General features: G+C 45.3%; 1 protein-coding gene across 1 annotated transcript in view; it reads left to right on the top strand.

The window, feature by feature from the left end:
- The window catches only part of GALNT11 (polypeptide N-acetylgalactosaminyltransferase 11), a 305,478-nt gene that overhangs the window by 273,249 nt on the left and 16,020 nt on the right, over positions 1 to 16,209 (top strand). The window contains exon 10 of the mRNA XM_086941470.1: positions 6,050 to 6,154. Within this exon, the coding sequence (XP_086797596.1) occupies positions 6,050 to 6,154 (105 nt within the window). The remainder of the gene's footprint in view (positions 1 to 6,049; positions 6,155 to 16,209) is intronic.

Genomic DNA, 16,209 nt, shown 5'->3' on the forward strand with positions numbered 1-16,209 from the left:
AGAGGAAGAGAGCCGAACACATTTTAGTCCTAATTTTTATGAGGAGACGTTAAATAATTTTATAAATACGAAAAATTCCCTGTTTGCCAGTGGTGCCTCAACGCATAGGGTGCTGCCAACATTTGCGGGCAAATGTACCCCCAATAATATTGATTTTATTCTGATTCTTCCAACATGTATGAGTGATCATAATCCGCTTAGGTTTGATCTTCGGTTGGCTCATGTGAGATCTAAGTTCACAATGTTATTTCAAGGTGAAGACATGGGGAGCAGTAATGGGCTGGTAATAACATGGAATAATGTGGACACAGGTAGACTTTTCTCTAATGTTGTAAGAACTCAGTATGAGCATGTTATAAACCGGCTTGATGATACAGTTCCAGCAGTTTCCTTTAGTCCAGCATTTGTGTCATTAACGGTTAACATTCGAGAGTACTTACTGCACGGACACAGCCCATGACAAAGCATGGGTAGTTTGATACAGCCTGCACAAAAGCCCATAGTACCCTTTAAAAGGCTTTAAAGTGTTTTCCACGAAATGCGGAGCTGATAAAAGCAAGTGAGCTGTATTTCACAGATACACTAGCTAGATGTAAACGGGTCTTCAAGAAGAGGTTTGAAAAGCGACTAAGATATCATAAACAGAAGAGAGAGAAAGAAAGACTACTCACTTGTCTTCCCTTCACTATCAAACAAGAGCGAGTACTTGTTTACCCAACATATGACCCTATGGAGTTGTTTACTTACAGAATTGTAAGGGGGGGACCTTCAGGGTAAAAAGAACCCTCACTCACCATCCTAGTTGGTGACATGCTTCATCATTGGATTCCCAACCTGGAAGTTGAATGGTTCCAAGGTGTGCTTCTACGCCTGATTACAGTGGAGCTGGTTGTTTTTTTTCAGTGAAGTGAAAAGGTGCAAATGACTTAAAATTGCCTCAAGGCGACCTACCCAAAAGGGTATTTTAATTTTGGTGATCTTGGTTGGGCAAGTTTAAAAACAGTGTTTGTGTACTGTTGAGATATCAATGCTCTCATGTACCCCTTAATATGGTCAACATGTTTCAGACATTTCTACTAAGTGCCACAAAAGGGTCAATATGACTTTGTTCGGGACCATATCATTTAGCGCATGTGCACTAAGATATGAGCTTAGATTCAAACTCACTGTTGCTTCAAGTTGCCTTTTGCATAGATTTCCTGTAAGACAATATTAGTGAGAGTGACAATGTGGTTGGGTAAACAATTTAAATGGTGCACAGGCAGTACGTTAGCGCTTCACAAATTAGGTCAGGCACTATGTTCCATCCGTGCTGGAACCCGCCAGCAACAATTAGCCTTTGTCGACTGCATTTCAGTCATGCGGTGGGTGCATAGTAGGTATTTCCTCACAGAGTGCGTGATGGCCGTGCGAAAGGAGATAGGCACTGTTGAACAATGCTTGAATTTAAATATTTAAAATAGTAAGCATACTCAAGCAAAGGATGATTTGATTATATGGCTTTCATGGACTTATTGAGTGCATTCAGCTTGCAAGTCAGGCAATATTGTGGGATATTTTGTCTGATGCCGGGGTGGAATAGGGCATAATGCACATTTTAAGGCAATTGTATGCTGAAACCATGGGCTCAGTGCGTAATGGTGAATGCTCTGAGCAGTTCAACGTGCATAGAGCAGTAAGGTAGATATGTATCCTGTCTCCGTTTCTCTTTATTCTCTACATAAATAACATACATAAGTTTCTAGTGGATGGAGCCTGTGATATTCCCCAGATAGGTGCGCGACCATTAACCATCTTGCTCTATGCAGACAATGCCATCTTGATGGCTCGCACAGGAGCTCCCTGCGGTACCTTCTTGATAATTTTATAATTTTTATCGATAAACTGAGTCTTACGGTATTTATAGTGGTAAGACGTTCACCTTGATAATTGGCCCAGCAAAGAAGTAAAGGCTTGTGCTCATTTACTTAATGGGATTAAAATTCAGGCCCCCTTTTTATTTCTTCAAACAATAGGCGATCTTTGTTGGAAACCAGGAGGCCATACTTCGAAAAGACTGTTGCTGCTGTGTTTACATTTTTTGAAATGTTGTCCATATATACTAGCAAATGTGTGTCCGGGTTTTTTATGGCAACATCAAGAAGGTGATGGATGGCATGATTGAATTAATCTCACCCAATGGCAATTGCTCAGAGCTGCACTCCAATCTACTATTTTTGGACCACCATGACAGCCCAGTTTTGACCAAGACATGTGCCAATCAGTCATGATCCTGCTCCATTAGGAACACTTCATCGTTAACTGCCAGCAACCCAAGACCGGTTTCGCCCTGATTGGGGCTTTTCAGTCAGGTGTATTTTAGTCCCATTTGGCATACCCATCACACTTAGGGTGGCAACTACAATAACAAGGTGATGGATCAAATGCTTGAATTAATCTCAGCCACTGGCAATTGCTCGGGGACGCACTCCAGTCCATCGTTTTTTTTCAACCATGCCACCTCTATTTGGACCCAGTCATATGCAAATCAGTCTTGACCCTGCTCCAATCGTAACAGTCCAGCCCAAAGGTTGCCAGGCCAGGTCCTCCCTGAACTTAAACACAAGCAAGCCTTGACGGATTTCTCTAGTTTGAGGTCACCAGCAAGGAAGTTGAAAGAACAGGGTGTTGATGAAATGCTTGAATTAATCGCAGCCACTTGTTATGTCTTTGGCCCGAGTAATTATCAGTATCTGAGATTAATTCAAGAATTTCATCTATCACTTCTTGTATACTTCAGTTTGTCACCCAAAGTGAGACAGGCATGCCAGACTTGGCTCCTGTGCGCACTGCGTCACTGGATTCGTTTTGCTTCTTTGGGCCGGACTGCCTGCTTTCTTTCGGGGTAGGTTGATGAAAGTGCTTAGGGACAACTGAACTTCCATATTGTACAGCAACAATCAGGGTGGAGTGCGGTCTTCTGCCCTCTGGATGAAAACTCTGGGGTTTTGGCAATTTCTGGCACTTCACAGGTTTGCTCTTCCCAAGCTATACACAAGAAGTACAGCCGAAGTGGAGGTACCTCAAAAAGGCAAAAGCGGAGTTGCAGAAGATGAATGTGCAATATATGATGCTCTTCCCGGCTAGACTGCACATCATGTCAGAGGGCTAATCCTGGTACTTCACATCGCCGGAGGAGGTGTGGGATTGGTTAGAAAACTGGTGCCCAGTGGTACTCAAGAAACAGAAAGGGGTCCACCTGGTGCCATAATTACAGGGCCCGGAGACAGCAGCACTGTGGCCAACTGGTTGGACAACTCCACAACTAGAGTATGACAAACCCAGTTCATTGCTTCTCACAGAGGACTCCTGAGAAACATGCAGCTGACTACAGACAACTACCTCCTGAATACTGGGTAGACCTAGAGGCAGGACAGAGCCTCAGAAGCAGAGCTGCAACACCATAGTATTAACTTCCCCATGTATTTTGAGGGTTTTCTTCTTCCTCTGATTTTCCTTTTTTCTTCTTGTTAGATCATTAGTCAATCGTAAGGACTGTCAAATTCTGTGCTTTTCAGGCTTGATACTTTAAATGTTTCGCAAGGCTAGGCGACAGGCACCTCAGGCAATGAGGAAACAGGCAGTCCATGTCTGCATCATGAAAGCATGAGGCAGTATGGTGGGGGGGGGTCTGTTCATTGAAAGAAGAGGGTATAGGCAACTCTGGAGTACCATGCGGACATAGGAGAGATGGGGACACCTTGGATTCGGAACAATATACAGCAAGCACTTACTTCTCACGAAATGACTAACCAGCAGGGACAGGTTCATGGAACATTAATCGGCTGGGACACAAATTGAAGAGAGGGACAGCTATGGGCTTTTTTGCTAGAAATAATCCCAACCCATTTTTATTACAGGAGATACACCTAGTGGGCAATGAATGCAGATTTATAGGTAGAGGCTGATATAATGTCCTGTCCCACTCTGGGTTTATGTCCAGCTCTTGTGGGGTGGGTTTCGTAGCCTGTAGATCGGTTACTTGTTGATAACCTGAGTCTGGACAGATAGGTAGGGCTGCTATGCGGCTGTAATGGGAGAATGGAACAGGGAAAAGATAGAAGTGTTGTCTATGCACTTCCCACTGGAATCACAATCAGTGCTGTGAGAGAGAAGGGTATGGGGTTTACACAGGCCTCTGCAGGGATCCTGATCATTGGGGGGCATAAACCTAACGCTCAATAAAGACATGGACATGGACAGGTTCACCAAAGCTAAGCTACCATGCCATAATTTGGACTATTGCAACAGTTCCTGACTGCCTTTGGGCTTATGGACCTCTGTCATCGTGCCCACCTTACTGAGAGGGAATATTCATACATGGCAACTAGCAGACATTCTCTGTCCCAACTTGACTATCTCTTTGCGCCATTACCACTGGGGGGGCAAGTATAGGAACCACACACTTTCTCCCATGTGGAATATCTGACCACTCCCCACTTCTGATGACCCTATATTCCGCTTATAGCCTGTGTAGATCAGAGTGTAGACTGGACCCATGGGTCTGCGCCAAGAGGGCTCAGGTGGACCAGGTCACAAATGGCAACTTTATAGACAACACAGGGTCAGTGAGCGGATGAGTGACCCTCTGGAAAGCCTATAAGACTTCCCAGAGGGTCCGGAGGCACCGTTTCACCATGTCAGGCAAACTATATGAAAAAGAGAAGATGGTGTGGGATCTGGAACACTGTTTGGACCAAAGTGAGGCTGACTATCAGTAACTGGAGCACTGAGCTGCTACATCATCTAGACTGCCTGAGAGAAGAATATAGACAGGTGATGGAGAATGAAGTGCAGATGCTATACCGAGAGCAACAACCCAGGCTCTACGAGGAAAGAAATAATGTGGGCAAACTGTTGGCCTGTCTGACGCTTAAGGAGTAAATCCAATGATGGGAGGGACGCATTAGGACGGAGCCGGGAACCATGATGGAGTCTGGGACAGACATTCCCCGTGCACTTGGAGGGCCTATACCGGCCTAAACTACACTACTCCGCAGAGGAAGTGGAGGTGTTTGTGCGGGAACTCTCTACCCTGGTCCTGACAAGTGAAAATGCTGCCCTGTTAGATCAGAAAATAGAAAAGTGTGAGATTCTAGAGCTTAATAAGCACATGGACTCTGGAAAAACTCAGGGATCAAATGGTTACCCACAGATTTTTTTTTAATGCCTGGGGAAAAGATAACAGAACATCTTATGCAGATGTTTTATGAAGCGAGAAAAAAGGGGTCATTACTTGAGGACCTCTGAGTTGCCAACTTTAACTTCATACATAAAAAGGGCAAACATCCAGAGCCTCAAATAAACCCATTTCCCTACTCGATACGAGTCCAAGATGCTGGCTAAAGTGTTGGTGAACCACGTGCACCACACAATAGATAAACATAAACATGCGGATCAGTCAAGTACTATAGCCCTACAGGTCGACCAGACAGAACCTCAGGTGCCTGCACGGCGGCTACTATTCGCGCGGCGGTGTTACCTACATTTGGTATTTCTGGTTGATACATAGCCTCTCTCAGACTCCTTATTGTCCCTCCCTTCTTCACTAACAAGTGTCTGCCATGAATAATTGGAGGTATGCAAAGGTATTGATGCTCTTTCCATCCGTGACTTTGTTCTCTGTAGAAATTCAAGTGCTACAATAGTTATCCAATTAAATACATTTCATCAAATGCACTGAGTGTAGGGCACATGCTAAGCTATACAGAACAGATAAACCCTACCTCTGATAACCACTGTGGGATATTTGTTATGTTCCTGAGCCTGATCTATCTAAATTATGTTATGTTAGGTAGCTCTGCTATATATTATAGGTGCCATTTGGTCACAGCATGACTCCAAGATCAAATGTGTTTTTGAAAGTGACTGATCAGGGGCCCTTAGAAAAGACCAGGATGGCTATATGGCCAAATCCGAAGAATAGGCTAAACATAAATCGCATTGTAGTTGCTATGACCCTACCTTATTGTCGATGTGTTAATGATACATGTATTTTTTTTCTTTCTAGCTCTTCAACATGCAGACCCACAAATGCCTGGTTGCCCAAGGTCACCCAAGCCAGAAAGGAGGACTAGTTGTAATCCAAGATTGTGATTTCAGTGATCCTAATCAGGTTGGTGAATGTAATGTGTTCGTAATAAATTTCATATTTTTTTCCATCTGTCATAACATCATCCTGAACATTATTTATATAATTTGTTGTTAAAATAAACGTTTGAGATAAAAAAAATAGAACAGTAATGTTACATGAATAAAACACTCATAACCCACCACATATTATCTTCTTGTTTCCAAATAAAGTATGAAAACAGAAATGCATACCACTCAGTAGAAAGAGGCTAAATTGACTTATTAGTAAAGTGATGCAAGGGAAAAGGCTAGAATGGAACTGAAAGTAAGATTTCAAAAAAGTTGGGGAGAGTAGAATATATATACTTAAGAGGTGGAACTGGCCTTTTTTTAACAGCTGAACTAAATTAATACTGACAAAACAGGTACATGTAGAATTTAAATGGGAAGGCATAAATTAATGAAAGCTCACAGCTAAAATGATACACTCAACTGGGACAACACACTAACATTGTAGAAAGGAGAACAGAGCACGAGTAAAATGCCTAGGTATTCTGTTAGGATTTCACATTCCCTAGCAGGCAGCTGAAAGCAATCTCCTGGGAAGAGCTGCACTGTGCAAAACCTAAGGAGATGATGGACATAGTGTTGAACATTGCAAGCACTCACCCCAGTCAACTGATCTGGGTTTAAGCCATCATCATTCTTTAGCTCACTCGCCACCCCAGTTCAGACATGGCTATATGCAAATCAGTCTGACCCTGTGCCTCATGGGAACGGTCCAGCCTGAACTGCCAAGCCAGGTCTTCCCTGGATTGGAAACAAGCAACCTGGGACTGGTTTCTGGCTAATCAGCCTTCATCAGCCATTCTAGCTTGAATCCAGTGGCAAAGTGAGCAAGTGACCCACGTCTGGCCATACCCTGCCAAGTTAGGGCGAACAAAGCAAAACCAAATGGGATGATATACTGAGCGTTGAACATTGCCAGCACTCACCCCCAGTCAACTGATTTGGTTTTAATCCATCATCATTCTCCAGCTCACTCCGCCACCCTAGTTCAGACACGGCCATATGCAAATCAGTCTGACCCTGTGCCACATGGGAACAGTCCAGCCCGAACTGACAAGCCATGCCTTCCCCGGAAACAAGCTGCACTGTTCCAGATTAAATTAGAAAAATGGGAAGTAAAGTAGTTAAAGGAGCAATATTTTCACGATTAACAAAGCCTCAGACCCAGGCAGTAATACCATTACTTTTGTCAAAACTCCTGAATATTTTAGTTTTTTGCAGGAGCAATAACTAGTCAGTGATGAATGCCATTCTGTCATTGTTAACAAATCCAGAAAGTAATTTTGGATATTGCTCCTCTTACAGTCCCGGTAACTCCCCAAACTGGTAAAATAATGATGTCTAAGAGGATTCTCATCAAATGGGGTCTGTTGTTAAAGGACACACGTTATTGCATTGTGGATTCATTGGTTTTTTCTTAAGAACTAGAAAATACATATTCCTGTTTTCGCTTGCACTTTGTGTCAAAGGCATTTATTTGACTCCGTTACATAGTTCAGTTGACTGTATGCTATTCACACATTTTATCTCCCAGTAAGGCAAACATCAAAACAGAGGTATAAATTAGTCAAATTAATTGGGGAGTATGTTTATTCAGGCTTGTCTTCTGCTCTGTGTTGGAAACTGGCCTTTTATGTAGTGTACCAAAATGAGGTACACGTAAGGTGACCAACCATCCGTAAGTTTCACAGACCATCCATTATTTGGGCTTCTTGTCCGTGATGATCTCTTTTCCAGAACTCTTTTGTTTGCTATTCTGGACATTGGAGCGAGCTCTCCCGACTAAACAATCTTAACATATAATGCCTACCTGTGTGGATGACTTGTGACACCAACACGTTGTAGTCCTCATTGTCTTAAGCAGGGCCACTAGAATTGTGTGTCCAGGAGTACCAAATTATGAGGCATGGTTGAGTAAATTATGCAGCAAGAAAAATGTTATTATCTGGCGTAATGCAGCCCATTTTGCAAAGGGCCTTCCACTGCGCGAAACTATGCGTGGCTGCATTTTTAGTAACTTTTGAATCATTTGAGCTCAAATCTGCAGAACATGTAGCAGATGATGGATTATGTGGCAAATGCAGCAAATTTATTACATCGTAGCAGCCAGACAATTGAATAATTTCAGTGGCCCTGGTCTCAGGTAACATTTCTTATACATTGGCTCCTTGATAGTTATGTGGACCATCACCTCTCTCTTTCTCCCCTTCAAACTATGCCTCGATCTACTCACAAGTTTGTTTACTCTTTACATGCACTGCAATGGTATGTTCATGTCCTCGTCGCAAAGTGCTTTGGTCGAGTTAAGTGAGCTCTTTCAGCCTTAAAAGATGTGTGACTTGATCTTTATTTTGCAGTTCCAGTCAGTTTTTAGGTTTCGCCTGCCGAAGGCTGCTCTCTGTGCAGCTTTTCGGCGCAGGCAAAATCTATTGTTTACAATATGGGCTTCAGGAACGTCCCCCGGCTCCCATTGGCTAGCTCCATAAATGGAGGCTAGCCATTGGGAGCCGGATCTGCCCGTCAAGGCCGGACCCGATTCGGGGGCGTTCCCGCGATTTTTTCCCTCTCCACCCACTTCTGATCGTCATCGCGGCAGTGGGTGTGTGTTATTTTTTTTTTTTGAGCTGGCCTGTTTTCTTCTTTTTACAAGTGTTTGTTGTTGGAGTTGGCTGCAAGATTCGAGTTCCCACGAGGCAATCAGGTAAGGAGCATTTTGTTTATAAATGTGTTGAGTGCTTTCCGTGTGTTCCCGCTGTCCGTCTTCCCGTTCCTGCTCCCCCCGCTGTTGTCCCCGTTCCCGCCCCCCTCCCGCAGTCCGTGTGCCTGCCCGCCCCCTCCCGCTGTTTTTCAATCATCAGCCATGCATCATCAAGCGCGTGAAAGCAAGCTGAGGGCTTCCATGGTGAGTTTGCTTTGCGCTCACTTCCTCCCCCGCGGGCATCTGGAGGATGTAGTTCCTCGAGTTTTGGGAAGGGCTGCATCATGCTGGTGAAACTGTGCCAAACCTTGTTCCACGTAATTCCCCACAAATGCACGCACAAGGTACACATGCTTAAAACATTTGGAAAACGCATAGATTTCGCAAGTGACATATAGCAATGTTCTGTTTTATAGTTCTGGATAATACAGTGCTTTGGTTTTGCAGGCACGGGTATGGCGTCTCGCAACCTCTGTTCGAATGGAATAGAAAGTAAACCTGTACAAGAATGGCCTCCTTGTTTACCTCATCGGGAACACTGCTGTTATTGTCTCGAGTCTCCACCTATAGCAGCGCCGGCCGCAGCCTCCACCCAAGCATCGGATGGGTATGAGCTGCTGCTTGGGGAGAGCTGAGCAGACATGAGTGCGCCTTCGTTGCGAGTTTTGCTGGGATTCGGCAGGGGTATTCCAGCGGCATCGGTGAGCCCCCCCCCCCCCGCCCCGCGCACCAAGAAAGACAATCCGCGAGGAGGGGAGCAACTCCAAGGTGTTTACCCAGGAGCTGACCGGGGGCGGGGGAGGGGGGCAAATGCTTTTATTTGTGGGGCGCTGAAAGAAAGGCGGCACTGCGCTTCACCGAAAAAGAAAGGGCTTCTTGTTACTTCTACCACAAGAAAACACGGAGAGCCTAGGAGTGAAGTCACGACACGAGGTGACCGACGTCTGACTGGAAGTGACAATGAGGACTGGCCGTCAACAATGCAGGGGACCGAGCAGCCAATCTTTTCTTTATGTATTCTGCAAGACCAACATGTTGGGTGTTGTTCGCTTCTGAGTCTGACGCTGTAGTTTGTCGCCTCTCTTGGGTCATACGTAGCGCCCTCGCAATTAGAACATACTTTGTTTTTCAACTTCAACCTGTTGACATTCCGGGGCTCAAATGTGACACGAACGGAGCATCTGCTGGGTGTGTATTTAAAAGTATGACCCTTTGGGCTTTCACGTTATTCGGGGCATTAATTTAAATCAACGAAACTAGAATTACTGCATAAAAACGGGCAAATGTCCGGAAGGTTGGCCCATGAGAGGGTGAGGTGCTCATTCAGCATCTTTCTTCATTTTATCTTTTAAACACTATAATAGGTATTGTTCCCCTGATATCAATTTTGCACAAAACTGATCTCCTGTGTGAGCCATGCCGGGACTTGTGGTTTATTTATTTTTTTTACTCCGCGACCGCGAATACAGTTTTGCATGTTGGGGCTTGGATGTCCCTATGTAGAAGGAGAACTGCAAAACTGCAAGTCCCAGAATGCAAAGTGTTGCTTGCTGAATAGGTAGAAGGGGTATATGGGCTACACATGACAAGGAAGTATTTTGTATATCTGCCACCTGCCTAGAAGGAATGCTGCTTTGCAGGTTCTCGTTGCAAATCAGCAGCAAATTCCAAAAGTTGTCCCAAATGCATTCTTTGAGGTGGCCATAATGTGTTTGTGCGCTGAGTTCTTGGAATGGAAAGTGAGACTGAGTGGACAAACTTCCTAAACAATTTTGTGTACCTGGAAACCTCCCACGGGCCTCGGAGCACGCGAATCAGCTGAAAGATCTCTTTAGAAATATATGTTAATAGGAGAAACATGGGGCGTAGTTACGTGTTTATTTCTTTAACCGTTCACCAAGTCTTTTCGTAAAGACCCACGTCTCCCAGTCTGTGGTTTCATCAAGTTTTAAATCTGTAAGGGTGAAGTGGCACTCTTCTTTTGAAGTTTTTCATCCAGACGTTATTGTGGATAAGCGCCCAAAGCTTTATCAATGGGGGCGACAAATGAGCAAGCACAGAAAGGCCAAACATTGTTATGTAAAAAGCCAAGGCTGACAGAAGAGGTCATACATCATGGCACGCTTGCTTGTCCCTCTCTTTCCCCTCTCCTCGACCTTCTCTCTCTCTCGCCCTGTGCTTGTAACGCATTAACTGGTTATTCTCAATGCATTTCTAAGCGACCCGTATTTTAGCAGCTACTAAATGGGAGGGAATGGATAAAAAGCAATCAGCCCAACATTGCAAAATATCGGTAAGTGGGAAAAGCAGAGGAGGAACTAAGTATTACTTTTTATGGGGTCGCAGTACTTTTAAAAATCATACTGAAATGGTCTGCCGTGACTTCTACGTGCCCTCCAGCCACCTCCTACACAGCTGTTAGCCTCTAGCGGTGCAGACGCACACCTTGCCAGCTTACTGACTGCTCCTCCACCCTCCCCTCCTACGCCCTCCCCTCTCCCCCCAAGCCCCACCTTCCCCATGGGTGGGTTGGTATCTCCTAGTCAGCCTCGCTGAGCCCTGCGCGTGCAGAGGGAGTCCCTCCCGCATGAATATGGAATAGGCTGCACGAGGACAGTGGGAAGTGCAGCCCCGCCTACCCCCACACTACACCCGGGGACGAGACCGGAGTGGGACATGGAAGCGGACCCAGGGCACTGGCAGCATGACAATTCCCAGCTTCATCGTGGCTCTGGTGCTGGGGGCCATCCCTGGAGGGGGCTGCTTTGACAAAACAGCTGGTGCCCCTGCCCACCAGCGACCCTCTAACCAGCGCCTCCCCTCACGCCACCAGCCCCTGCATCCCCATCCTCACCGTCCTCTGCCACCATCCACCCCATACACCGGTTGCACGAAGGGCAAGGGCCAGGGCAACTCTGTGGGTGACTTTGTCAATGTGACTGACTTTGGGGCGCAGTGCTTGAACTGGTTGGATGTGCCAACTTTCTTGGAGAGGACCCCGGGCAAGGGTCTTGGCGACCATAACTTCTGGCGGAACCCTGATGGGAGAAGCAAGCCATGGTGCTTCTACAGGAATAACCGAGGCAGGGTGGACTGGGGCTACTGTGACTGCAAACAGGGTGAGTACCGCAAGGCATGATGCATGATGGGCAAGAGTCCAGGTACCTTGCACGCTTCCAATGGGAGTACTTGCCTAGCTGCAATGTGTATTGATAGATGAGCGATGCCAAGAAGTATGGCCCACATACACTTCATATAACACTTAGGTTATGGGTGCCTATTATATCTAGATGTGCCAGCCCAGTGCCTACTACCCTCCTCCAATGTTTGTGGCAATTTACCTGAGCTATCTGAAGATGAATTTTGTGAAGGTGGACATAGTTCTGTTAAACTAATTGCATTCTGATGTGAACACGGTTACTGAGACCTAATGTCAAAATATTCAATTGGAGACCAGGCACTACCGAATTAAAATAAGACCATCATTAACACTTATTGCATATGAGTGATAGCCACTACAAGATCCCTGGTGAACTGGTGCTAGTGATATGCAGCACTTAGATTTCACAACAAATCACTCTACACACCAACTCCAGTTTCACAAATTCAGGATTAACACTGTAAATTAGCTGTGAGCAGCATACTGGAAAGGGTATAGTTTGGGGCAGCAGAACCTTTCCATGTATGTTGGAGGGTATGTTGCTAGAGTACTGTTTTCCCTCTTGCATAGTGCACATGTGTGCACTATCAGGTAGCAATCACTCAGTGACACTAATCCCATGTTGTGTGTCAAAACTGGTTCACTTGAAGGTGATCACGAACCATTAGAGGTAGATATGCGACGCAGTAGCTGACGATCCCTTGAAATCCATTGCTGCTCAGCCTGCATCCTGCCTGGCCAGGCCTATGGTTGATGCTATTAGTACTACTACTTTTTAGCCTTCAGCTGCAGCTCAGGGCGTGACAGCCTAGGATTACCATGAGGTTTTAGTTCACAACATTTAAACACTGATTTCACTATTTGGGGACTAATATGTTTACCACAATATCTGATTTCTGCCATTGGTTCAGGCGCAACCTGTCAATGAATGTATCTTCGTAACCATCTGTGCTTCCTTCACTTGTACCATACGAAGACTAGTAACCCACAGCCACTTATGACGGATCGCAAAGGCTGCTTTGTTTTGCTAATCTATCGATTTTGCAATATTTAAATTGCCGAGCCAAACTTAATATCGTTCTGTTTTTTTAAAGTCAAGAGTAGCCAGATATATTTATGTAAAAATAATGGGCTGTCTTTGCTTTTGCTTAATTTTTTACGTTTTTCTAGAAATACTTTTTCAGCGCTCACAAGTTTCCCAGATCTGCGCTTTACTTTGTGTTTATTGAACATAGTGTACTAATTTAACTAACTAAAATAACGGACTACTTTTTAAATGGGAAATTGTAGATGCTGTCCACCCATATACGTTTTTGCACAATGTCCAGTAAGATGCCTCCCCTCAAATCCCAGCTTCCTCACTTGAGGATACTGTTTCATTCTAGGAAAACCTTTGTACATCCAGTGCCTTTTTAGGTTTCCTCGTCGAGGTTTCATTTGGTCATTCCGCGGCCGACCACCGCCGGAGGAAGTCCAGGTGAGTGCCTTTCTTGCCGTTCCCGCCCCCTCCGGCTGTCCGTGCCTTTCCCGCCCCCCTCCCGCTGTCTGTGCCTTTCCCGCCTCCCTCCCGCTGTCCGTTCCTTTCCCGTCCCCCCCTCCCGCTGTCCGTTCCTTTCCCGTCCCCCCCTCCCGCTGTCCGTTCCTTTCCCGTCCCCCCCTCCTGCTGTCCGTGCCTTTCCCGCCCCCCTCCCGCTGTCCGTGCCTTTCCCGCCCCCTCCCGCTGTCCGTGCCTAACTCCGTACTCCAAACCCGGCTCCACGGTCCTCAACATCGTTGCATGTCCGTATTCTCCCTCTAAACCTTTGATTGTTTTATGGGTGTTCTACCAACTTCATGGCATAGTTAAAGGTCTGTGTGTTTTCTGGTACCCCATCCCTTGACTTTGATGCTTTTGATACTTGCCCCAAGTAGTCTATTTCTGCTGCAGGTTCACATTGATCACCTATCCGTTGCATTCTGTATATCTCGGTTTGTAACATGCACTTTGACTTCTCTCTGCTATCTTCTCTTGGGTCAACACTCCACTTTTTGTTATCTCTTCATGTTTACCTCATTTGCTTTCTATCATGTAGCTAGCCCCATTTAATTTCTTCGTGTGACTTCAATTCACTATCGTGTTCCTTGTGTTTCACGGAGACATATTATTTGTCAGTTGATTTCCTTTCAAAACCAGCTTTTACCCTGAAAAAATGCGTATTTTGGCTATCATGGTAAATTCAAACGGGCTCTGAAGGATAAGTGCCAGGTTATGTTATAGCCATTAAGTAGCCAGCCCTTTATTTTGTCAGAATATCTATCTATCGGTCTTTCTTTAGGTCTGACCTTAAGACATCTTTGTGTTTTGCCAGCCTCATGTTTTCACCCCCAAAATATTACAATTCTACATACTTGCTTGGGTCTTATATTATCCCTCTTCACCAATTAGTCTGTTAAAGTTTCGTTTGTATGTTTCTTTCACCCACCACAACACACACAGCACGGGGCAGTGGGTCCGCCAACTTTATTAATTTGCTGTCTGACATTGTGATAGAAGGCATTTTATTTGGTCATTTGCACAGCCGGCTGAAAAAGTGCTCTGAGGTTTTGTGCATGGGTTCCAAGGCTACATTGCTAATTTTATGTTTATATATTTTTTGTTTTTGTATATTGCTTATGTTTACACAAAAATTAAATTGTAAAAGCTTCTGATGGCAGACATATTGGCCTTGGCAGTAGTTAGTATAGATAGGGAATCCCACAGCAGAGCACTTTAAATTTGAAAGGATATGTCGCCCCAGTTGGTTCATCTGTATTTTAATATAGAAACAAGCATTTAGAAAGAAATAGGTCTTGCAACTGCTGTGCTTGCTTCCCTGCCCCCTCGCTGTGCTTGCTTCCCTGCCCACTCGCTGTGCTTGCTTCCCTGCCCCCTCGCTGTGCTTGCTTCCCTGCCCCCTCGCTGTGCTTGCTTCCCTGCCCCCTCGCTGTGCTTGCTTCCCTGCCCCCTCGCTGTGCTTGGTCTCCCGAGTGTGTGTGGGGCTTTGGGTGGGTGTGTGGGGCTTTGAGTGGGTGTGTGGGGCTTTGGGTGGGTGTGTGGGGCTTTGGGTGGGTGTGTGGGGCTCTGGGTGGGTGGGTGTGGCTCTGGGTGGGTGTGTGTGGCTGTGGGTGGGTGTGCGTGGCTCTGGGTGGGTGTGCGTGGCTCTAGGTGAGTGTGCGTGGCTCTGGGTTGGTGTGTGTGGGTCTGTGTGTGTGTGTGTGTGTGTGTGTGTGTGGGTCTGTGTGTTTTTGTGTGGCAATTGCCAGAGATTAAACTATTGGCATTGTAAATGACAATGCCATTTATTTATCTGTTTTCAAAACCAACACATAAATACAAATTTTGTCATTTACAATGCCAATAGCTCAACCTTTTTAAAAGGCGAAACCATTGCATCGTAAATGCTTGTTTAACTATGACTGCATTCTTGGTGACGATCCAGGGATCGGAGTACTTTTGTTTGCATGGCTGCAGAAAACTCTGCAAACCATTTTGCTCTAAGAAATGCCCAACCACTGCCTCAACAGTTTATATAGAGTAAAGTTTATTCAATTGGTGTATTCCACAATGGATGCAAAAGTAAAAAATGTTAACAAGCTTAAACATGAGACAGGCTATGATTCTACCTTTCCTGAGCTGCACGATCACGTGCTCTCCCTGATTATGTCCATTGTGTGTTTAAGTTGATTTTTCATGGCTTTTCATGCCACCAGCTTGATTCTGCCTGGCAATTCCTGATAATCATTTGGTCAATAGTGTTGCCAGTCTACTCTCATATGGATGGTTGAGTGACCAGGGTGATGTCCAGAAGTTTACTTTGTTCGAATGCTATCTCATGGTTCACTGTGTGTCGAGGCTGCTGTGAAACAGTACACTGTGTGTTCAAGCAGCTGAATGATAATTCATAGTTTGATCAGGCTGGTATATGATGATTCTCTGTCTGTCCAGGATACTTTTAGTTTTTTTTGCTGGTGTGACTTGTCTTCTGTCTGAAGGCTTACTTAGTCTTAGTGAGCTGCCTGAGGGTGTAATGTGACCAGGCTACTGAATGATAGATGACAGTGATGTGGCTGCTACTGCATGCCAACGCTGCTGTCACTCTGACTACTTGTATGGGTAGGCTACTGCTTAAAGTTCCTTATGTGCCAAGTCTTG

The sequence above is a fragment of the Lissotriton vulgaris genome, chromosome 10 (genome assembly GCF_964263255.1).
Source record: "Lissotriton vulgaris chromosome 10, aLisVul1.2, whole genome shotgun sequence".
NCBI classification, from domain to species: Eukaryota; Metazoa; Chordata; class Amphibia; order Caudata; family Salamandridae; genus Lissotriton; species Lissotriton vulgaris.